The sequence below is a fragment of the Chrysoperla carnea genome, chromosome 2, assembly GCF_905475395.1.
Source record: "Chrysoperla carnea chromosome 2, inChrCarn1.1, whole genome shotgun sequence".
NCBI classification, from domain to species: domain Eukaryota; kingdom Metazoa; phylum Arthropoda; class Insecta; order Neuroptera; family Chrysopidae; genus Chrysoperla; species Chrysoperla carnea.
In genome coordinates, this window is record NC_058338.1 from 36875604 (window position 1) to 36900125 (window position 24522).

The 24522-nt window shown below is 30.1% G+C and overlaps 3 protein-coding genes across 3 annotated transcripts in view; 2 read left to right on the top strand and 1 right to left on the bottom strand.

The window, feature by feature from the left end:
• LOC123292661 (cytoplasmic dynein 2 heavy chain 1) overlaps positions 1–10223 on the top strand; it is a 52933-nt gene extending 42710 nt beyond the window's left edge. The window contains exons 48-65 of the mRNA XM_044873373.1: positions 59–292; positions 364–573; positions 705–918; positions 975–1075; positions 1438–1591; positions 1654–2035; positions 2491–2654; positions 2825–3064; positions 3698–3844; positions 3905–4024; positions 4784–4988; positions 5052–5209; positions 5720–6131; positions 6508–6773; positions 7189–7312; positions 7893–8206; positions 8994–9389; positions 10044–10223. Coding sequence (XP_044729308.1) covers positions 59–292; positions 364–573; positions 705–918; positions 975–1075; positions 1438–1591; positions 1654–2035; positions 2491–2654; positions 2825–3064; positions 3698–3844; positions 3905–4024; positions 4784–4988; positions 5052–5209; positions 5720–6131; positions 6508–6773; positions 7189–7312; positions 7893–8206; positions 8994–9389; positions 10044–10190 — 3988 coding nt within the window. The 3' untranslated portion in view covers positions 10191–10223. The remainder of the gene's footprint in view (positions 1–58; positions 293–363; positions 574–704; positions 919–974; positions 1076–1437; positions 1592–1653; positions 2036–2490; positions 2655–2824; positions 3065–3697; positions 3845–3904; positions 4025–4783; positions 4989–5051; positions 5210–5719; positions 6132–6507; positions 6774–7188; positions 7313–7892; positions 8207–8993; positions 9390–10043) is intronic.
• A 902-nt stretch (positions 10224–11125) lies between these two features.
• Positions 11126–12426, bottom strand: LOC123293563. The gene has a single exon (XM_044874423.1). The coding sequence runs from the start codon at positions 11899–11901 to the stop codon at positions 11230–11232; it is 672 nt and encodes a 223-aa protein (XP_044730358.1). The 5' UTR covers positions 11902–12426; the 3' UTR covers positions 11126–11229.
• A 2662-nt stretch (positions 12427–15088) lies between these two features.
• On the top strand, positions 15089–24344 carry LOC123292374 (sterol regulatory element-binding protein 1). The gene is made up of 11 exons (XM_044873005.1): positions 15089–15211; positions 16623–17095; positions 17408–17911; positions 18494–18959; positions 19302–19483; positions 20014–20438; positions 21499–21694; positions 21762–21960; positions 22497–22804; positions 23182–23479; positions 24052–24344. The coding sequence occupies exons 1-11, from the start codon at positions 15136–15138 to the stop codon at positions 24267–24269; spliced, it is 3345 nt and encodes a 1114-aa protein (XP_044728940.1). The 5' UTR covers positions 15089–15135; the 3' UTR covers positions 24270–24344.
• Positions 24345–24522: the final 178 nt, after the last annotated feature.

Consider the following 24522-nt stretch of genomic DNA (forward strand, 5'->3'; position numbering starts at 1 on the left):
ATATATCAAGGTGGAATTATGCTACCTAAAGAATTCAGAATTTGATTGCTTCTTTTAGGAAAAAAGCTATTGAACTTGAATTAGCGGAAGTAGAACCTTTAATTCAAGAAGCACGAGCTGCTGTTGGAAATATTCGCTCAGAATCTTTATATGAGATTCGATCTCTGCGAGCCCCACCTGATGTTATACGAGATATTTTAGAAGGTGTCTTACGTTTAATGGGAATTTTAGACACTTCATGGAATAGTATGAAAACATTCCTTGCTAAAAGAGGTGTTAAGGAAGAAATAAGGTATCATCACATACGTTTCAATTTTCTATGAATAAAGAATTTGCTATATTTACTCATTATTTTATTTACAGATCATTTGACGCTAGTTTCATAAGCAGTGAAAATCGCCAAGCAGTTGAAAAACTGCTAAATGCTAGAAAAGAATCCTTCGAACCTAAAAACGCTAAACGTGCCTCAGTAGCTGCTGCTCCTTTAGCAGCTTGGGTTAATGCTAACGTTAAGTATGCCAGAGTATTAGAAAAAATACGCCCTTTGGAAAAGGAACAACAACAACTTCAAAGGTAACGATGCTACATGCAACACTTAAGTATTAGTACACTTAGAAGTTACTTAAGTACACTTAGAATTAGAATAACAATTTTATTTTTGTCTTGCGATACAAAAATTGTAAACAATAATTTACATATTTTAGAAATTTACAAGCTGCGGAAGAACAAATAGTTAATCTTAGCTCCGATCTGACAGATGTTGATGCAACTGTAGCCAAACTCAAAGTTCAATTGAACAATTATAGTCGCGAAGCTGCGGAAACTGAAGTGAAACTTAAGGCAGCTACAGAAACATTGACATCTTCCCAAGGATTGGTATCGAAATTGGACGACGAGTTTAATCGATGGCAAGAACAGGTAACAATAAGTTTTTCTCTTCAAATTTTTGTAAATAATTTAGATTATTTTGTCAGTTAGCAGATATTTCCAAAGAAATAAATATAATTCCAATTAAAACATTATTGGCTGCAGCTTTTGTAATATATTTATCAAACGAAACGGAAAGTCAACGCAAGTAAGTATTTGTTAACTTTATTAAAGGAACACTTTATTAAAGGAAAAATGACTCGCGAAAACTATCGTGAAGTTCTTTTTCGATGGTTTCAAATAACTTCAAAAATACCGCTTTACGGAGGTATTTGGAATAGTTGGAAAAGTACGTGGCATGAGGATTTATATTATTGACTGATCAAAAATGATTTACTATACAAAAATTCGCTTCTAAAAATAAAATTATGTCTGTGCTGTGAACATCATTTTTCTTGAAATAATTACCTAATTCTTTAAATAATTGACGGTCGCCATTATCAAATGATTTGAAATTTTGTATCAGTGTCTCCAAATCTATTAATATTAACTATGTAATTAATTATTCAGGCAATATCTACAAAATTGGCAAAAAGAATTTCAATTTAATCAAGCTTTTTCAATTGAAGAATTTCTAAGTACAGAAAAAGAACAACTGCAATGGCAATCTGAAAATTTACCACTTGATAAACTGTCTGTACAAAATGCTATTATTATGCAAGAGGTATACAAAATTACCTTTACCTTATCCTTATTTCTTTTAAAAATATTTGTTTCGTATTATAGACCTGGTTATATTCATTATTAATTGATCCATCATCAGTGGCTGTAGAATGGTTAAAGAATCATTTCAGATCTAAATCAGTTGAAATCACAAACCAAGAGAATCCAAGATTTTTATCAACCTTAGAATTATCAATAAGATTTGGAAAAATATTAATTATTGAAGAAGTTAATTCAATTCATCCTGTTTTATATTCAATATTACGCAAGAATTTCGTTCAGCAAGGATCACGCAAATTAATTGCTTTATCAGGACGTCTTATTGATTTTCATAATGATTTTAAATTATTTTTTGCCAGTCGCAATCCATCTTTAAGCATCACATCAGCTATTTCATCATTTTTATCAATTATTAATTTCACTACAACCTTATCAGGCCTTTCTGGTAAGTATAGTTTCCCTCAAACCGAAGTATTAATTACAATCGAGCCTATAGATTAGACAAAATTGGACAAGAAAGGTCTTTCAATGAGAGTCAGAGTCGTCTTTAACTGGGGGTGGCATTTGATCTCGGAGTTTTGAGAGCGCAAGCTGATCGCGTTATACAATTATACTACATAAAACTTATATAAAAAGGACGTGACAAAAGGGCGCCAGATTCATTTACAAAGACTAAAAAAATTGGGAGAAAAGACAAATTTTAGAAAATGGTGCCACACACGAAGGTGCAAGTTCCTTTACGAAGAGAAAAAAAACGACGCTCAATACGGTTAAGACGGCTCTGACGAGAATAATTGCCAAGTACCATACTTTTTTATCCTCAAATCCCAACTCCTTTATCCAGATTCAACTTGGCTTACAGGCATGTTTTCTATCAACGATATACTTATAATTTTTTAGGCCAATTAATTGTTAGTACTTTACAACAAGAAAGGCCAGACTTAGAAACAAATCGCCGAGAACTATCGCAGAAAAAAGAAACTCTACAAATTAAATTAGAAGTACTTCAAGATAATCTACTAGAAGATCTAGCTAATGCCCATGGAGATATTTTGGAAAATAAGGTAAATGTATTTTCTTATCCTTTAAAAGTTCTTTTTTCAACCAGTTAAACTCTTTAGGGGCTATCGAAATTATCACCTCACACTATTAAATTAAAAGCCATAAATAAAAAATTTTGGCACACTCATGCAAACTTATTATCAACATTAATTTTTCTCTTTCTACCGCTTAGGAACTTTTAATGTCATTAAACGAGACTAAATTGAATAGCGCTGACGTAACAAGGGCATTAAAAGAATCAGCAAATCTTCACCAGCAATTATCAAATGAATGTGATGTTTACAAACCTTTAGCAGATTTTGGAAGTAATTTATACTTTGCAATATTAGAAATTAATCGTTTTAATCCACTGTACCAATTATCAGTATCGACGTACAAAAAGCTATTCTTAAAAATTTTACAATCATTACAGGTAAGTTAGAAAACTAATAGATGAAGCTGACTTGTTTGATGTTTAATTGCTATTTTTATAATAGAAATTTCTATCCACGATTAAAACATACAATAGCACATCCTACCTCTTGTATTTCAGTTTTCTCTTGTAATGAAGCGCTATAGATTGCAATTAGTGCTTAATTTTGAAGAGTTTGGTTTCTATCGATTCCTAAACTACCTGAATAATTTCGTTTTAATTAAGTGGCCTGTCCTGAGATGGGATACACTTATATCATGAGGTTTATTAAATACCAATAAGCAACTGACCTATTCTCAAGCAATATGACCCGTTTAAAATAAAAATTTAAGTTTTTCTTTGCGTTTTCGTGGTTTTATCGTGCATCGACAAGATTAGCATCAAAATTCCCATTGTTTGTTTATTATTAAAATGCTTTTTCAGTTTTTTTGCAAAATACCGGTCTTTCGCATCTTACCGATTTTATTAAATATCTTCCTTACTCTATTTTTTCCAAAGCATATTTTTTCTTAAAAAGTACTATTTTTCTACCAATTATCGCCTTGAAACATCGGACCACCATGCAAATTTCCCGTCTCTGCTAATAAAAGAAATAACATGATGTTAACAAATACTTCAATACATAATTTTTAGGTCGATGAAATGAGTAATATTGATAAAAATCGGCGATTTTTACAATTGGTGTACCAATACGTTGCACGTGGTTTATTTAAAGATGACCGTCTATTATTTGCTTTACATTTAGCTCATAAAATGATACCTCAAGAAATTCCAGATGATGTAAGTAATTAGGTTTCTTCTTGATAATTGTGGATCGTAACATAATTTGGAATGTTTTAGGAATGGGAATTATTTACTAGACAAGAGACAGCCATAGGAAAATTGAATGTTGCACATGCAAAAGATCATGTACCTAATTGGTTGCCAGATAATCGAGTACAAGAAGTATTCTTACTTCAGGTAATAAAACGCAACCCAAAAACAACTTTTTTACAGTAATAGTATAGCCAGACCGATCCTAGAGAAAAAGAATGGTACACAAAAGGATTAATCCCGAGAGGATGGATGAAACAATGATACACAAAAAGGGCAATCCCGGGATGATGGTGAAGTGAGGAGGATCATCTTGACTATACTACTTACAGTCACTGATTATCGGTGACGCTTGATCTGCTATGGATTCTTAAGTATAAAGTGAAAAAAAATGCAATACTCAATACGTGGAAAAAATATTTGATGAAATAATAAGTCTTAGAAACTCTTAAAAAGTCTTCTCTGAATATCTCTGAATTTTTCAACGTTTTTGGACTGTCTAATTCAGATTTATAAATCTGAATAACTCTGAATTAGACAGTCCCAAAACGTTAAGAAACGTTTTATTCTTTCTTCAAATATTTTTTCCACCAGGGCGTTTATTTGCCGCTTCGCGCGTTTTTCCGTTAGAAAATTAACAAGTTTATTGAGCATTTATATATTTCAAAAAATGCGCTGAATACGATGGTGACAGAAAAAATTTTTATAAAACCATGGCTTCATTGTTAAAAGTTATGATTTTTAGCGGCAATTTTCATTGCTTTGATGTATTCGAGAATAAACGCTTACATTAATAAACATTATTAATTAAGTTAAGAAAATATCTAAGCATATAAATATTAATTATACAAACGGTGTACCTATTATTTTGATTTTAAAATTTTAATTTCCTTTCTATTTGTTTAGGTTGCTCTTCCAAATCTATATTCAAGTCTAAGATTGGAAGATTCTGCATCATGGTCAAAATTTATGGAACACACTGATTGTGAAAATAACATTCCATCTGATTTATCACATAAATTAACAATGTTTCAGCAACTATTGGTTGTTCAAGCTCTACGCCCAGATCGAATATTTTCAGCAGTTTCCAAATGTGCAGCAAAACTAATAGGTAAAAAAGGAATATTTGGAATATTTGCAAATAACTACTTTAGGATTCAATGTTAATTAACAGGATTACGAAATCTGAATCAATCCATAATAAATCTTTCACAAATTTGTAATGAAGCAACTGAAACTGAACCAATACTTTTAATATCATCCGGAGGAATTGATCCATCATTAGAAATACGAGAGTTAGCTGAAAAAAATATGCCAAACAAGTTTATAGAGGTAAGCAATATTTTTTCCTTTTTAATCACCGAACTAAAAAAAGGGATGTTATAAGTTTGACCGGTATGTGTGTGTACCTGTCTGTCTGTGGCATCATAGCGCATAAAGGTAATTTAATGGAGAGTGATCTTAGCTATGTTTCAAGTGCGAATTTAGTGTTCTGTACGCGGAAAAACTACAAATTGGCGATAATCAGCTCGAATCAGCTCAGTTTGTAAAAGGCTTTTAGGAAAAAGGCAATTTAATGGAGAGTGTTCTTAGATATGTTTCAAATGCGAATATAAGGTTCCGTAGCCGAAAAATTTGTCGGGATAGAGTTATTCAGAGTTTCTAAGACTTTTTTTTAGAGTTTCTAAGACTTTTTAAGAGTTTTTAAGACTGATTAAGACTTATTCTTTCTTCAAATATTTTTTTTGCTAAAGATACCCAGTTACTATATTGACTCCTTCTAGCGAATTGTATTACTCATTTCTCATTATTTTACAATGCCATATATATTGTATGTTTTAGATTTCAATGAGTAATGGTGAAACATCATCTGCAATTTTAGCCTTATCTAAAGCCAGCTCAGAAGGATATTGGCTATGTTTAAAAAATCTGCATCTTGTGATTGAATGGTTACCAATTTTATGTCAAAAAATAAAGGAAATCACAACATTCCATTCAAATTTTCGACTGTGGCTAACCACTGAATCACATCCAAATTTTTCTCCCGTTTTGTCCCAATCTAGTATACACATCGCTTATGAGGCGCCACAAGGAGTAAAACAGAACCTACTACGAATATACGACCAATGGTTAAATAATCCAAAAATAATAGTTCAGAAGGAACAATCACAACAACAATTACAAAATCGAATTCTCTTTTCTTTAGCTTGTATCCATGCTATTGTTCAAGAGAGAAGAAATTTCATTCCTCAAGGTAACAAACGCTTTATTCATATAAATAAATACAAAATGAGAAGTGTCGTGGAACACCTGATTTGAACTATGTTCCAATCGTATCCGAGGTTAAGTTTTATTGGCTGCCCACGGGAGACCCACTTAGGCCACAGGGCCTATTATGATACCATATATGTGTTCTACCACCTTTTCCTCTGATAATTTCATTTATCAGCTCCTCAATTAATTTTTGAAGCTGCGCTTAATTGTTACGCTTTAACCAATTGAGCTACTAGGTCCATAACCGTGAGTTTAACTTTTTGTCATTTAATTCTGGGAAAAAAGTACTCATTTTGTTTTAAAGTAACCCACTTCCTCTTTTCAAAAATTAAGTTTTTTAAGTTATTTTTCTGTAGGATGGTCAACGTATTATGAGTTTAACAATGGAGACTTGTCAACAGCTCAACAATTAATTTTGCATATCTTAAAGCATTCTGGTATAAATATTGAATGGCCAGTTATTCGAGGATTAACATCAACTGCTGTTTATGGAGGTAAAATCGATAGTCAACAAGATGATCGTGTACTACAAACGTATATGCAACAATATCTTAATGAAAATATTTTGAGTCATTTATGGAAACCTTTAGATTTATCAGGAGTACCACATGGAAATATTCAAGTAAGTCTGAGGTCAATTTGTCAATTTGCTATTTTACTTCTATCTCTTACCTCAGACCCAATTGACCAAGTTGTTCATCTACAAACTCAAACTCACTTTTAACGGAGTACGCTATAGAAATTTTAGTTCGATATTTCTTTACATTTTTGAGTTATTGTTATGACGGATAGACGGGCAAACGAAAATGGACTAATTAGGTGATTTTATAAGCACCTATACCAAAATTTTGCTTGTAGCATCAATATTTCTAAGCGTTACAAACTTGGGAATAATCTTAATATATCACATCAATTATTACCTACTGCAATATTAAATTTCGAAGACTGAATAATGGCTGAAAGCACAGACTAAATCACTAGAGCAAAGAACATGCAAATTTAGATATTTTATGCTTTAATATAATATTTTTTCGTAGGAATATATCACCTTTATCGGAAAATTGTCGGACGTGGATATACCTTCATACTTTGGTTTACCAGATAATATTCATCGAATTTGGGAAATAAATGCAGGTGCAACGATAGTGTCCCAGTTAAAAAGTAATTTGTTGATTTTTTTATAGAATTCAGTGAGGAACCTAACTGACAATTGCTGTCACCTGAGGTATCACTATGTTATGAGGTACACTAAATACACTCATTTACTCCCTTGAATAAGAAATAGAACGTTTGCCACTTTCTCTCATTTTATTTATAAGATGAGATTTATAAATGGAGACAATAGAAATTACCCTAGCCTTTCTCTCCTTCATAACTATAATTTGCAACAGTCAAAGATGTTACAAATTAAGGGAAAGTGGAATAAATCGCTCACTCCTTATTAAAACCTGGTGGAATAAATTGTTAGTTCAATGAAACGATCAATGTTAAAATTGACTTAAAAAATTGATAAGTTGGCAACTTGTATTGCATATACGTTATACATGTATAACAGTTATTCGATTATTTGACAAATACTCACATTTACGCCATACAAGTTGCCTATTTTTTTAATCAATGAGTTATTTTAAAATCTTTGATAAAAACTGGCTGTTATCTATTCCTCATATTTCGGTGACACGATCTTTAAGAAGGGTTCCCCTATTAAATTTGAAATAATAAATAAAATTTGTGAATTCAGTTTTAGCACTTTCTAATCTAATTTCGAATAAATTTAATATTTCAATATGGCAATCGAAACTATCACCACTTTTAAATTTGTGGAAGAAATTAAATCAAAATCATGATTGGATTCATACTAAAATTACAAATATAAAATTAATTGACAATGCTGTCAAACCTTTTGATTATTACGTTCAAAACGAGTATACTTTCTCACTAAATTTAATGCAATTCATTCATAAATGTTTAATTGACATTAGTAAAGTCCTAAGGAATGTTATTCTACCAAGTAATGATTTATTAAATATTGGAAATTGTTTAATTAATGGCAAGGTAAGCTAATTAATATTATAATATTTAATTTTTTTTGTGTAAACTTTACGTCGATATCCATTCATTATTAGTAGGAGTTCTGTGCTAACAGAGGTGATTAGAGGCTTTTACTTATTTATAGTGTTCGAAAATTAGCGAGACTAACATATAATTCAATTGTTTGGCAATATTCGACTTCAGGCATCAAAATAATCTCCTTTTTTTAAACATTTATATACCCTTTTTAAAGCTGTATATCTTCTCCGTGAGTATTTTTTGAAGTTTGCGAAAATGTATTGATTATCAAGGGGTCAAATTTTGAAAATACAGTGGAATCGGAAGCAGTTGGAAGTGCGGTTCTAGCAGTTTTAATGCTAAAATGTGCGCAAAACTAAGTAATTACAATATTGCTGAAATGAGTGATCCCCATAGAGGTAGCTACCTGCAATACCATAGGTTACGAGTCGATTTCCACTCCAGATGTGTATATTTCTTTATCAGAATTCCGCACGGGTCGAGCTAGTTAACATTATTACGACACAACGATGTTTTTCGAACATTTTTTTCGTTTATCTCTTTTGAAAAGTTCTTTTAAAACTGTCTGTAACTTTAAAATTATCATGAAAAAATTAAAAACAGTTTTGTTATAAAAAAATTTGGTTCAAAATCCCAATTGGTTCTGATTTAGATTCTTTTCGGATTGGGTAGTATCTACAATAGACTATAATAATGAGATGGCCTTGAAGGTTCTGGAAAACTGTCACATTTATGTTACATTGTTGAAATTTAATTGTTACATTTTCATTAGGTACCAGATTCATGGCTTAAAGAATGGGAAGGACCTTTGGAACCATTTGCATACATCAGAGCTGTAATAAAAAGGGTGGACCACATTATAAAATGGAAAGATGATATTGAAAAATTAGATATATTTAATACGCCAATTGATTTAGCAAATTTATTCCACCCAGAAACATTTTTAGCTACATTAAAAGAATATACTGCAAAGAAAAAGCAAATTACTACTGAAAATCTACGATTATCTTGTGATTGGAGTGAAACTAAAACAAATGCACTATCAGTAACAATTCAAAATTTGCAATTAGAAGGTGGCACATTCAATCGAAATATTTTGTCATTTTGCAAACCTGACTCGCCTAGTGTATGTACTGCAATTAATTTTCAAATCGAATGGATTTTAGAAGTAAGTTTAAATTTTAGATTTCTTTTGATTTGTTCAAATTTTTATAACTATTCAATATTTCTCAAAAGCGATATTTTTATCGACCTTGTAAGAATAGGTGGTAAAATGATTTCATTGCATTTACTACCAAACAGTTCACATATAATATTAATTGTTCTTTTACATAATTACATCAACGGTTAGTTTGAAAACACTAATCACTGATAAAATCATGTAAATCAACTCATTAAAGACCCGGGAGATCATTTTACCTGTTATAATTTTACACATAAAATAGGGATCATTTTAACGTATATAAAAGGGAACAACGAAACACAAATTAGCTTGTAGATTGCCATAAGTCTTTGTTGAACGATTAATTTGATTACATGGAAGCCATCTATCGATAAACATACTAGATGGCTGTAATAGTTCACTTAAAACAACGAGGGATCATTTTACCCTGAAGGATCATTATAGAGCACTTTTCCCTAATTCTGTACAATTTTAGGCAATGATAGGTCATAATTAGATAATGTTTTGTTTTAAAACAAAACACTCTAATATTGCGGTTGAACAACAATGTAGTTAAATTTACTTTTGTCCCGAACACAAATCGACTAAAACCAATGGCATTACCTATTATTCTTAAAATTAACTTTAATTTTATTTCAGAATGAAGACTTTTCATCTGGAAATTTATTGCAAATCCCTTTGTACTATTCTATTACAAGACAAAGACATTTAGCGAATCTGTACATCCCAGTTAATGATTCGATAAACACATGGATACAAACGGGAGTGGCATTCCATTTACGATAAAAGAAAAGAAAAAAGCAGGAACTTCACACAAATATTTCAACAAATTCCAATTATTTCTTATAAAAAAAGTTCAAAAACTTCAGAATGATGTAAAATGAAATATAAAATTTAAAAATTTTTAAAGTAAAAGTAAGAGTAAAAAATGTAAAAAATTTATTTTTCTGTAGTTTGTAACAATAAAAAAATTAAATAATCAGAATATTTAAGAAAAAAATTCTAAAGATTTTAAAATGAGGGGTATAGGTAAGTATCTCATGGAGTTTGATAAAGGAATAAGGTAAGAGATATCGCCATATGACAGTGAGATATCGCCTATGTATTACAATTTTAAGACGCTATATCATCTATCTATCTACACATATAAAATACTTTGTCCTGAATGACTGACTTACGTATCAACGCACAGTCTAAACTGCTGATCGTAGAGACCTGAAATTCGGAAGATGTGTTCTTTGTATAGCGTAGTCATCCGATAAGAAAGGATTTCCGAAATTCTACCCCTAAGGGGGGTGGGAAGAAAGTTTGTATGGAGCAACGTGATTTCTTGCGGTCCAATCTACTTCAAATTTTGCATAAACATTTTTTAACAGAATAAACAGCGAAGCGGGTGGGTATCATGCTAGTATTTTATATAATTAATATAATTTTTATACAAATAATATAGACCGTGGGACAGTATCATTTTGTCTTCATCGTTTCTGAACCAAATTGGAAAATCAAGGAAAATAAAAGGGTATTGTTTAACGAAGTACGGGCACGTAACGGTTTGTAGTATTTAATGTAATATACAACTATACATTTTTTTTTCATCATACTGAAATGATAGCTAAAATTTTATCAATATGATAATTCTGTTTGTTTGAAGATATCTTATAATGCATCAAGTTTTATTTATTCATACAAAAAATTAATTAATTTCACATTAGTTTGTACATTAAAAAAATTAACTCTCCTAATCACAGAAGAAAATACTGATCCGATAATAAAGTTTTCTCACAGCATAAATGAAGTAACATTTTCAATAAATTCTTGGAATAATTCATACTATTTTAACAATTTCATCAATTAATAGTTGAAATTCTTTAAATAGTTCTTTTTTATAATTTTCATCAATATCAAATTCACGTTTTATATATTTCGCACGATCTCCAAACATAAGATCCTCACTATTTTCTTTTATACACTCGGCCAATCTTTTCTTATCCATTACCATAAATGGCTTATACATACAATTAAACAATAGAACAGGAACAGTTGAATCATTAATCGCTGTTTTAAAAACATTCTTCGGATAGATCACACTCGTATCCAATCCAACTTTAGTTAATTCAACAGTTAATTGTTTAAAATAATATTCTAATAATTCACTTAAAGAATCTTTACGAAGCTCTGTTGGAGCATTTAAATGTAATAGCATAAGTACATCGGTTAAAAGTGGTAAAAATCTTAAGACTTGAAAATCAATAAAGCAGCACTGCTTTGGAAAATCATTTTCATATGAAAACATAATATTATTTAAGTGCAAATCACCATGTGATAAAACATTGTAAAGATTCTCACGGGGTTTTAAATATTCATAAAGATTCTTAAATTCTTCATTTGCTTTGTTCTTGATGTTTAAATTACAAGTTGACATTTCGTCTAATACAAAATTCATACAATTTTTTGAAGCTTCATACCAATTTTTACCACTTTCTGTATCCAATTGCATTAGAACTTCTTTAAAGAAAAATGGGTATTCTTTCAAAATTGAAAAGTTTGGATTCGATTTCTTTTTATCATCAACATACTTAAAATAAAAAGCATGCAGATTTGCTAAAGCTTGTAAACCCACAAAACAATGATTTAAATCAAATGATTTTTCTGGTACTTTAAAGCCACGTTCACTTAAATCTTCTAAGATTAATAATCGATTTTCAAAACAATCATAAAATTTTGGAGCCCATTCGACTTTATATTTGGTAACTAATTTTAAAAATTGAGTTTCACGCAAATAAATATCATTATCAGGAGTATTAAATTTTGTAGAGCCTAAATCACTTTCTTTTGGATCTAATTTCAATTTTAAAAAGAACTTCACTATACTGCTACTGTTTAATTCACCATTTGTTTGTATTTTAAAATGTATGAAATAATGTGTGCCCGAATATCCTTGTGGTGTGTCCGATAATGGTTTAATTGTTGTATCTATTATTTTAAATTCGTTTGTTTTTAATTTTTTTGTTATTAAATTTACACAAAATTCGTTTGTTAGAAATTTTTTAACTTCTTCACACATTTTTTCAATTTTATTCTAGAACTCAGTATGAATGAATTAAATTAAATTATAATCAACACAACACTTCAATATTTATGATTTAAAATAACACTTTCATAATGTTTTTATTTTTCGAAATTGCCACTCGAAATTCGTAATGATAAGAAACTACTCAATATATTGCAAAAGTTTACATAATATTGAAATTTTAATTTAGACAATAACTAAAAGTGTTCTAGTGTCGTCAATGTAGACAAATATGTAAATACAAAATATAAAACCTCAAGGACATCACTATCTGATACAGAAATGAATCTGATGCTGTTTCGTAGATACATTTTTATGTATACTAGCGACCCGCCTCGGCTTCGCACGGGTGCAATGCTGATACTAAATATACTACAGAAAAACTGTGAACGTTGTATATAAAAACATAGTATAGTATGCGGAAAAAATTTAATTATTTACGACATCACATTAGAAACCTCAAAAATAGCAGTACTTCTCCACTATTTAATGGATGTTATTATACATATAAACCTTCCTCTTGAATCACTCTATCTATTAAAAAAAACCGCATCAAAATCCGTTGCGTAGTTTCAAAGATTTAAGCATACAAAGGGACATAGGGACAGAGAAAGCGACTTTGTTTTATACTATGTAGTGATATGAACAATATCATGGTATTCTAAGTTTATTATACCTACTATGTACATATATATGAAATATGTCAAGGTAAACTAAGTTTAGACCAAGTTTGTAATAGTCGCAGAAACGAAGCAATGAGGTAAGAGCGTCAGCTCTATCGAATCTAATGCCGAAAACCGCATTTAAATTCGACTTACTGTTTAAATTTTTCGAACTTTGATCGTTTTTAGTGTTTTGTTTCTGCGACTTAATAACGCTTAAAAATATTGATGCTACGAACATAATTTCGGTATAGGTGTTCATAAAAATACCTAATTAATCCATTTTCCGGTTGTCTGTCCGCCCGTCCGAGATATCAAGCTGAAATTTTTATATGGCGTACTCATTAAGCCTTTTCCTAAATACCAATATTTTAGTCTCATTTTCATTAACCACAATTCAGTAAAAAGCATCATAAAAGCGCTACCGACGGATGCTGCGAATATTTTTTAACTTGCACCCTGGCTAGGACAATATACAAGAACCCTGGCTTGAGCCATAGTCTGACACTCAAGCTTGGACGAAAGCAAGCCATGAATCAAGCCTCAAAGAATAAGCTGAATACGATTTTATAGTACGATGATAATTTTAGACTGGACTTATTTTGTTTCCAAAGTTTGGTCCAATCAAACGGGCCGGCGAGGAATGATATTGACGCGCGACAAAAAAAATGCGACACTTTATAATATAAATTAGCATATGTAAGTCTCGAATTTTTTTGAACGCGAGCATATACATAAAAAATGTAGATATTAAAAAGACAAATTGAATGCGCTCCTTTGTGAATCTTAAAAAGGTTATTAATTTCTTTTTTTGAGAAAAACTGAAAAATTAAACTTAAACTTCTGAGTAGACCTAACATCACTTTTGGCTTATTTTTTACATACCTGTACGGAATGTGATTCGAAAATCTCGAATTACAGTAAGACTAAAAAATTTGTATTTCAATGATTTTATATTTGTCTAATTTTAAAACACTATAACTGAATTCGGTGTCCTGTGAAATAAAATTTTTAAATCTTCGAGTATATTAAAAATACATTAGCGTAATAAACGTTGTTAGTATATGAATTAAAATAATTTACCTAGCTCCCGCCAAGGGGGGTTTTCTCGTAGCCAAGTGAGGTACATGCTCCACCAAGGTTTCTTTCAAGGCCACCAAGGTTTTTTTTTTTTTTATTCTAATTTTGAAGTTCAAAGTAAAAAAAGAACTCAATAGTTATTTTTTTAAATTTTTAACAAATTATTCGCAGCAGTAAAAACGAATACTGCCAAAATTTCGGTTTAAAATTTGGTATCGGATTAAATGTATTCATAATAATATAAATATACTGGTATTTTATACATCCAAGATTTGTCAATATATACAGATGAAATTAAAGAAAAAAGGTTCAAATTTCAATAGTTCAAACAAAATTTAAACTTTGAAAAACACCTGAATAATCGCTGCTAGTACCGTAGATGATTAGAGACAATTAGAGATCAAAATAGATTAAATATGATGCAACAATTGTCTAATACTACCAAGGCAACAATAAAAAAAACTTCTTATGTAGACCAGGTGAACAGCGCATGTGTTTAGAATTTGGCGGGAAATAATTTTTATAACCACAATTTACGTCTCAATGTAAAATAGAAATTATTAAAAACAATTAAATTTAATAAAAACTTTTTCCGACATTAATTAAATGATCCAAAAAACGCATATATTAATTGTAAATTTATCTAGCAGACCAAAATATTTTAGATGACACCGGTCAAATTTTTAAAAATATAAACAAATATAGTCGATATACGAGAAACCTGTAAAATCGGTAAAAACAATAACTTTAAAAATGACAAGTGGATTTATATGACGTAAAATCATCCGATCACATGCTGTTATTTGATTCGCTGACAGTGTATATGCTGATTTTCAGTCTAATATTCAAGTAAAATACGATAGATGTAATGAAGTAAATATATTTAAATTTTATTAAAAATTACGAAATATATATTAAAATGAGTGAGTTTGATAATCAGAATCAGTTTTTAAATACTGATGGCTTTAATTTAAATGATTTGAATGGGTTTGATGGTACGTATTGTTTTTTTATTTTTAATTATTATGTTGTTTGATAATAAGTTTATAAGAATGCGATTCATTGTAATTTATAAAATTAAACACAATAATTCCTAATCAGCATTTTTAAGACAAACTATTCTGTCATTTAAAATAATTTCAAGAAATTAACTATAGAGTCAATTAACGATACATTGATCGTAAGATTAAATTCCGACGTAAGTATTTTTTGTCAGTACTTGATATCTCTTTATAAACAGTTATTGCGTTTACAGCAAATTAACAGGGACTAAGTCATTCACGGAATTTTTTAACTTAAATGACATAATATTTTGTATCCTATGCAATAATTGATCTCACGATATATTACGCATTTGCTCACTATTATTTTAAATTAACAGGTAGGTAATCTAGGTAATCTTCTGAGAACTGTCTCAATTGTAGCCCCTAGACTTAACAGGTAGTGAATCGCGCTTCAATTTATTTCAATCAGTCTATAAATGTAAATAGATATACTAAAACTATTCCGGGAAAAATATTGCGCGTAGAGTTTTGAAGTATGCTTTTTATTGTTTGAACAAGCGATTGTCGGAAATATTCATTATGCAGATCAGAAAATATCACTATTATTACACAGTTTACTGTCCCAATTCCAGTTTCCTAGTCTTATTCTTGCCATTATGCGCCTGTTTTCTCTTCCACAGTACTCCAAATACGCCGCTCCCTTCTCGTAGTGATGCAATTGTCTAAAGTCCTACAGCGTCCGTTTATCCTCCATGAGAATAATTATATTCTTTCTTCTCTCCTTGACTTATTGATTTTTTTATTGCATTTTCTCCTTTTTCCTCCATAGTTTCATCATACCCCTGCCTTTTCACTTACACAATACATTTGTAATTCTTTTTCAACACTGTACAATTTGGAATTGCCAAACTGACTCCCAATATGTTTTTAAATACTTTGTATTTGTGTTTTATCGAGACTATTTGTTATCTCATGCTCCACTTCCCAAATCTTTCTTCCATATGTTAGTATTGGCATAATTAATACGACGAACATTCTCTTAATTATTGTATTTGGAATCCATTCATTTACATACATAAATTTCTTGATAATATATATTCCCCTGTTTGCTTTTATTATGGTTCTTTTTACATGCTCCGTCCATTTTCCATTCCAGCTAAATGTTAAGCCTAAGTAATAAAATTTGTCAATTATGTCTATCGGTTTTCCATTGTAGTTGAATTTCTCCCCTCTCTTCATTTTATAATCTTCAGCTTTGTAAACCAAATGGTCGACAAATCAATCCCATTTAACGCATACAATTAAAGAATAATGTTCCCAGAGCTTCTAATTTTTTTAAAGACAACCTATTCCCAGGCTTGAAATATTATTACAAATATTTTATATTACTTATCTTTTTCAGAATTATTATCAAATTGTGAAAATGAGTTATTGAAAACTGAAAACATTTTCAATAATGATACTCTGCTTTCACAATTAGAAGATTCATTAGAAATGGATACATTAAATTTTGATATGCTTGATTTGCCGGCACAAAATATTGATACCGGACAGCAAACAACTCCGCAATATTTTACTACAATATCGCCGAACAATTTACAGCAACAATCACCTCAGATCATGGTCCCTTCACAACAGCTACACTCTCCCATACAATCATCATTACAGTCTTCACCAGCCACACAAGTTGTACCATTATCACCACAATCAGCGTCTCAAAATATTCAACAAATACAAAATACTTCAGCACCAATTCAACACACTACTACATCAGCAAATCCAATTTTAATGCGAGCCCATATTCCAGTACAAAATGCTACTACAAAAGTTATGTACTCAACCGTTCCACCTCAACGAATGGCAACTAATACACAAGTAAGTTTAACAAACATTTAAATCTTCCACGGCCCCTTAAAGATCAGTATTATGACAATCTGTGGCGATGATGTTCATCAGTGGTGTCTATGGAGATCAAGGTTAATACTTGGTGATGGGAGGGAAATTCGGGAGAATTATCGTGATTAACGTTTTATTTACATTGTATTGAGTAGAAAAACTTTTTTAATAAAAGATTATTCAATTATTCCTAGAAAGAAGAGAACACATACAAAAAAAGGGAGCAAAAGAAAAGGATATCATTGTACTTTAAGCAGGCCATTTTTTTAAAACCTTCATATTTGTTTTCAGATTCAACTACAAATACAGCCGACGACAACAACAACCAAACAAAAACGTGGCAGTAACACTACTCACATTAAAACTGAACAACAAATTCCCCAACAAATTGTACTTCAGAGTCTACCACCGGATAAAATGCAACAAATATTATTACAAGCCAAGTTAATAAAATCTGAATCTCATTTAAATCCTACACATACTGTTATGTACACAACAAAACCGACTAGTTCACCAGGAGGTACAACTTCGGCGACTTCATGTCAACCTATACATACATTGGTGAACACAACAAACGCCATCTTAACTACGGGGATACCATTAGTTTTGGATACGGATAATAAAGTTGCTATTAATCGTTTTTCATCAACCTTACAACCACTTACACCCACAAAAGAACCAAAAGTTAAAGAAGTAAAACGAAGTGCACATAATGAAATTGAACGAAAATATCGTACGAGTATCAATGACAAAATTGTTGAATTGAAGAATATAATTGTTGGGGTTGATGCAAAGGTAAAATATTATTAAACAACACCCTTTTTGTTAAATGATTAATACATACTTGAAACTTCGTGAGTGGCATCTTTTTTGCAACTCTAACAAACTTTCTCCGTTTTCGAAAGTGTTGTATTTTCAAATGAGCATGATAACGTCATATTTACGCAACCGGTCTGAAAAAACGTATCAGGGAATTTGTAGGACTCTATGACCACATGATAACATTAATAATTATTTAAAAAAAAATATTTTGCCCAACAACATGTTTCCGTGTGGTGTCTGACCTCGGCAAAATCCTGTAGCTTCATCTGCTTAAAATAGCACTTGTTACACGGAAAAGTCTCGCCTTCGGGTGACATGTTGTTCTCAAGGTGTGCACAGATGATCTTTTAGTATAGGTGCTAGAAACCCATTTGCGGTACCCATCTTTTATATTATTTTTAGTATCAAGCGCATTAAAATTTTGAACAAAATCTAAAAAGAATTTTCTTTGGTTTTTTTTTTTTTTTTTTTTTTTTTTTAAATATATATATAGCAGCACTACAGGCCTAGTAGGCCCATGGCTTTTTTTAAATAACAAACTTATTTATTTTACAGTTAAATAAATCCGCCATATTACGTAAAACAATCGATTACATAAAATTTTTACAAAATCAAAACACAAAATTAAAACAAGAGAATATGGCATTAAAAATGGCATCCAGAAAACAAACATTAAAAGATTTATTACAACCACACTCAACAGATATTGATCAAATTAATTCGTTACGTGAAAGCTTAGCTGATATAACACCACCACAATCAGATGCATCATTGTCACCTCCACATAGTGATAATTCATTACCACCATCGCCAGATACATATATGTCGCCTCAAGTAAAAGAAGAGAGTGATGAAGAGAATTCAACAGTATTAAGCCGTGGCATGTTAGATCATTCACGCTTGACATTATGTATGTTTATGTTAGCGATCGTTGCATTCAATCCATTTAATATGGCTGTTAAAACAATGAAAGAAGTTGGTGAACATTATTCAGGAACTGGACGTTCTATTTTAAGTGCAGGTAAATAATTTTTGCTTGATAAATTTTGTTTAAATTTATTATAAGGGTTTTTAAAAGTCCAGTTAATTCTAATATCTGTGTGTCAAGATGATTCCGAAAGCTTCTTTATGAATAGTCTTAGCTCCCATAATATGATAAGAATATGAGATAATCGGCAGGCTAATGGATTTTTGTTAATTGCTGTCTTTTTTAAAAATTTTGAAAATTCTATCCCCGTATTGCATTTTCGAAATTTTTTTCTTCGGTATTAGCTAGAGATTTTTGGATCAAACATGTATATCCGAAAAAATATTTTCGTTTTTCACATATCCACAATGTCAATATTTTTATTTGTTATTTCAGATGAAACTGACACTTGGACGTGGATGTCTTCATCCATTCTCTTATTTTTATTCAATTTTATGATTTTTGGATTCTGTTTGGTTAAAATATTAGTGTATGGTGATCCAGTAATGCCTTCAAAGTCAAAAGAATCGCTTGAATTTTGGAGACATCGACAACAATCAGAATTTAATATTTCAAAGGTATGTAAAAATTTCTATGCTTTTTACAACGACCAACAACCTCTTAGCCAGCCCAAAATCCCAAACCCAAATGTTTTTGTCAGATTTCAACAAATAAAAAACTAAATGTTGATGTAAAAATCATATTAACGTTAAGATTTTTACACTCTATATAAAAAAAATATATAAAGGTATTATAAGTTTAATCCAGTTTGTTAATGTTGAACAGGCTACTAAATTATAATTTAAATAAATTAAAGTTTTTAAATTATCGTGTTGACAGGCAGATTCACTGACAACCGAAATTGATTAATTAGTTGATTTTTCGAATACCTATTGAACATACCAAATCTTCTTTCTACCATTAATATTTCTAAGAGTTACAACCATAAAACTAAATATATATTTGTTATATGTGAATATTACATTTATGCAAAGTGTAACAAAAAAAGATTGGCTAAAATTTTCGACGGACTTTGCTCTGAGATAGATAATAAGTACAAATTTTTAATTTAAGAAAGGATCATATCGAACTTAAAAATTTTTTACAGGGTGATAAAAATGGTGCAAATAAAGAACTATACAAATGTTTATTATCATTTGGTAACACATTACCAACATCACGATTTGAATTAATCACGTCAATTTGCTGGCAAATAATACGACAATGTTTACATCGTTTATTTATCGGACGTTGGCTATCAAAATATACAGGTGGATTCTTTGTTGAACCATCTATACGTACTGAAGCGTTGAATTCATGTAAAGAATTAGCATTAGTTTATCATCGTTTAAATCAATTACATTTGTCTAATGCTGATTCGAAAATAGTCAATTTAATGTTATCATTGAATGCTGTGAATATGGCTGAAGCTAGTATATCTATAATGCCGGCACAGCAAATGGTTGATATATATATAAGTGCAGCATTAACAATTAAATATGCCTGTCCTGGATTCTTCAAAGGAATTCATAGGTAAATTATTTCGCTGTTTTACCTTATTTTAATTTTACGGTAGTCAATACAGACATAAAAATGGGTTGATCTTAAGAAAGGTGTAGAAGAGTTTACACTTTGTAGGCTGACTTCAGTTAGGTATTGAATGAAAACGGCTACTTCTTGACATAAAGATGGGTTCATATCTATAATAGGGTTTTCCACTATTTTTGAAAAAGTATTTCAAAATGTTGATTTTACTAATAAAAAGCCACCAAAGATTTATTTCGGAAAAATACACACGTTTTCTTGCCAAAAACTTAAATTAAATTTTAAACCTTTTTTAAACTGTCAAAAACGCGGGCATCCAATTTGATGACGTAATATGGGTATCACTATACGAAATAACACAAATAAGTTTGACAGATATATTCATAGACATCTGATTATAAGAAATATAAATACTTATTATCTATGTATGTATTATACCCAGCTGTCTACACTGAACTAACTGATGGTCTATGACTCATACCGCTATGACATCACAGCAGGGCTTATCCGCGTTTTAGGTCACATAATATACAGTTTAAAAATTACGATTTTTAATTTTAATATTTTCAAAGAAAAAAGTGCTTTTATGACTCAGAATGTTTAAGTATATTTTTACATAAATTTTACTAACGATAATACCCTATTGTATTGTATTTATTAATGATTGCAGCGATAATTCTGTAAAAATTCGACTTAATCTGCCCATTTCTCAATCCGACAATTTAATTTTCTTATATTTGCTCATTCTGAATATCTCATCATTGAATTTCATTCTACACAACTTACATATAAAATTGTATATAATGTAGTAAGTATTCGCTAACTTCTCTTGGTCTGTGTAGACCATAAACTTCATTTTTGAAAGCTGTGTCCCTTATCATTTTCTTATTAAGCTTTTCCGGATATTCAGTTAATTTTACGGAAAAAAATAGCGAGATTCTTTTTAATATTTAAATAATATCGGTATTATGAAAACCTTATGGATATATTAAATTTTAGTTAAATGTTGATTCAAGACACTATTATTTACCTCACTTGTGTTTTTCAGATATTATCTTGGTTTAGCCAAACAAGCCAGTGTAAGTGATACATGTGCAACAATGCCAAATCGTTTACAATGGTTATTCACACCACATGGACATCGATTCCTCGTTTCAAATAATTTTACGTATGGTGAAGATTTAAATACTTCATTATTCAATTCATCAGCACATAAAACTGATCCCCTTGAATATGTTATGAGGGTATATATATTTTGTACACAGATGAAATGATAAAAACATATTTCAAAATCTTTTTTTTATTTTACAGGCATTTCGTGAACACTTATTAGAAAGAGTTGTACAAACACTTGTAGCACCCGGTACCAAATCAAATGATCCATCATCGGAATCATCAGATGATCCAATTCGCCGTACGCAGATAGCCGACGTTTTAAGTTATGTACAACTTTTAATGGATAATATTTCAACATCGAATATTTCTAATGTATTTGCTTTTAAACATGATGGTAAGTTTAAATAATTCGAAAAATTGTTCACAATAACATTTTTGAGTAAATTTTGTTTTACTTTACTGACCGACCAGTGTGTCGTTATTATGGCAACTCCCTGAAATATTACTCATGTACGGAGCGAATAAGCAGTTTTTTTTTAAACTTTGGAAAATGGAAATCTGTTTTAAAAATTCAGAAAGTACAAAACCAGTTTTTCACAATTAAATTCTCTTGAATGAGATCTTGGTTTGATTATTACTTCAAAGCATACCTTATAACTGAGAAAGGCATTTTTGAGAGTTTCTTTTTCTACACAACAAGTGGCCATAGTACTATTGTAATAATGTATTGATGTTCTACAGTATGACATTAAACAACAAATCGATTTTACCAATTTTAAATAAATTGTTTGGATAATTTTGATCTGTAATTTGAAGTCTACCATGAAACCTATCTTCAAACATATATCATTTCCCAATAAAAATTAATATTCTCCACTTTCAATACAATAAATAGCTTGAAATAAAAAATTTAATATTCTATCCTTCTAGAATGTCGTGATAAAATTTGTCTTTGGTGGTCTGGAATTGTTGGTGTTGCCGCATATTGGTTACTTGGTGAAGATTCGCAAGCGGAAAGTTTATATCCAGTTGTTGAAAATTTACCCGAAGAATTAAATGCAATGAATGAGCCTTTACCGCGTGCAGTTTTAGCTGCTTTTAAAGCTCGAAAATTATTACTTTTATCATCCAGACGTATTTCAAATAAAATGATTTTAAAACAATGTGATTTTGCCAGTGTACTTCTGGAAGAAAGTTTAACATACAATAGTTGCAAATCTCCAAACAATATGATATTGGTGAGTATTTTTTAATTAGTATGTAATATGAACTGTAATAAATTTTAATACTTGATGGATCTACAAAAATTGTTTGCTTCTGAGGTGCATTGTAGTTGCATTGCGAGTTTGTTTTAGATATTCTGCAATGTTTCTTCTATGCAACCCAAAGGTGAATTTCATCTACAAAATGATCTTGTTTCATAAACAACGTTATATCATCATCTTGAAAATGATCAAAAATGTCTGTAGTTATTTTTTCACAGGCTTAATTTTGTTATCTTTTTTTTTTTTTTTTATAATCTCAATGAATTTTAAAATGCAAAATATTAAAAATATAATTATAAATTTAGCAAAAAGGCAATAAATATTTTTTTTAAATTAATTCATTTTTACAGTTATTCCAATTACTGGTGTGTGATTGGTTGCTAGAAACACGCACTTCATTGTGGGAAGAAGATATGTTAAATGGTGATCAATCGACAACGGTTACACCTGTTGTGCTATCAGGTTTCCAATCAAATGTATCTTCTTTACGTATTTTAACTCAGTACATTCAATCGGCTTTACCACGTGTATTCCTATACGAAGCCACATTAAGATTAATGGCTGGAGCGGCACCTGGTAAAACACAACAATTATTGGATCGAAGTTTACGGCATCGCCATTCTAGATCATCTATTATCTGTGGCAAAGGTAATTTCCAATAAATATCATAAATTTTTATCTTCACTAAAAATTATAAAGAACATGCATGTAATGTTATAGTATTAACACTTAGAATGGTTTAAGTTTTGCTTTTATTTTGACTTAAAGTGTACTAAGCAGAAAACAGTAGATAATTTTCTTCAATAATACAAAAAAAAAAAAAAATTTTTCTGAACTGAAAAAAATAAATTTTAATTTTCGCATACCTACATATATTTAACATAGGAAAAATCCACACTCTAACTTAATCCCACAGCTTTTCTTAACAATCTTAAATAGAATCATTACTAGAGATAATTATTCTTGAAATTTAGAGATCTATCAAAATAAGGAAATCATTTCCGAAAACCACAATCGATATTCAATTCAATTATAGCAAAAAATGTTTAAATGAAGTTTTTATTCTTTATATTAACCAAATTAATCTATAACTTGATTACAAAGTTGATACACAGAAATTTAGAATTAGTTCGAATTTTAAATAGTTTTTGATACTCAGTGACTGTATTAGATCCAAAACAAATTGCCATTAATCAATTTTTTTTATTATGCTATTTCAGACAAATCAAATCAAGAAAATTTCGGGGAACGGGAACATGCAGCAGCATTATATTTAGCATGTCGTCATTTACCTGGACAATTATTATCATCGCCTGGCGAACGTGCTGGTATGTTAGCCGAGGCAGCAAAAACTCTTGAACGGATCGGCGATAAGAAACGGTTGCAAGATTGCTACAAATTAATGAAATCGTTAGGTCCAAATTCAGTTACGACATAATTGAATGTTGATTATTTCTGTTTTTATTATTTATTAATTTTGTGAACTGATTTTTTTAATATTTAATACTGTAAATACTACATATATATACTTATTTTTATTACAATTAAATAACATTTTAAATTTTAATATTAATGAATTTAGTTAATAAAAACGCTTTAAATGATTTAAAAAATAACTATTATTTTATAAAATAATTCCATTGTTACAAAAATAATCCCTAGATAAATATTACAAATTTAAGGCCTGCAAC

Excerpts from the sequence above, each read along its gene's own strand:
- LOC123293563 (XM_044874423.1), bottom strand. The coding sequence starts at position 11,901 with ATGCAATTGGATACAGAAAGTGGTAAAAATTGGTATGAAGCTTCAAAA.
- LOC123292374 (XM_044873005.1), top strand. The coding sequence starts at position 15,136 with ATGAGTGAGTTTGATAATCAGAATCAGTTTTTAAATACTGATGGCTTT. Across the intron at positions 17,096-17,407 it reads GAATGGCAACTAATACACAA|ATTCAACTACAAATACAGCC; the intron begins GTAAGTTTAACA and ends ATTTGTTTTCAG. Across the intron at positions 18,960-19,301 it reads ACGTTCTATTTTAAGTGCAG|ATGAAACTGACACTTGGACG; the intron begins GTAAATAATTTT and ends TTGTTATTTCAG.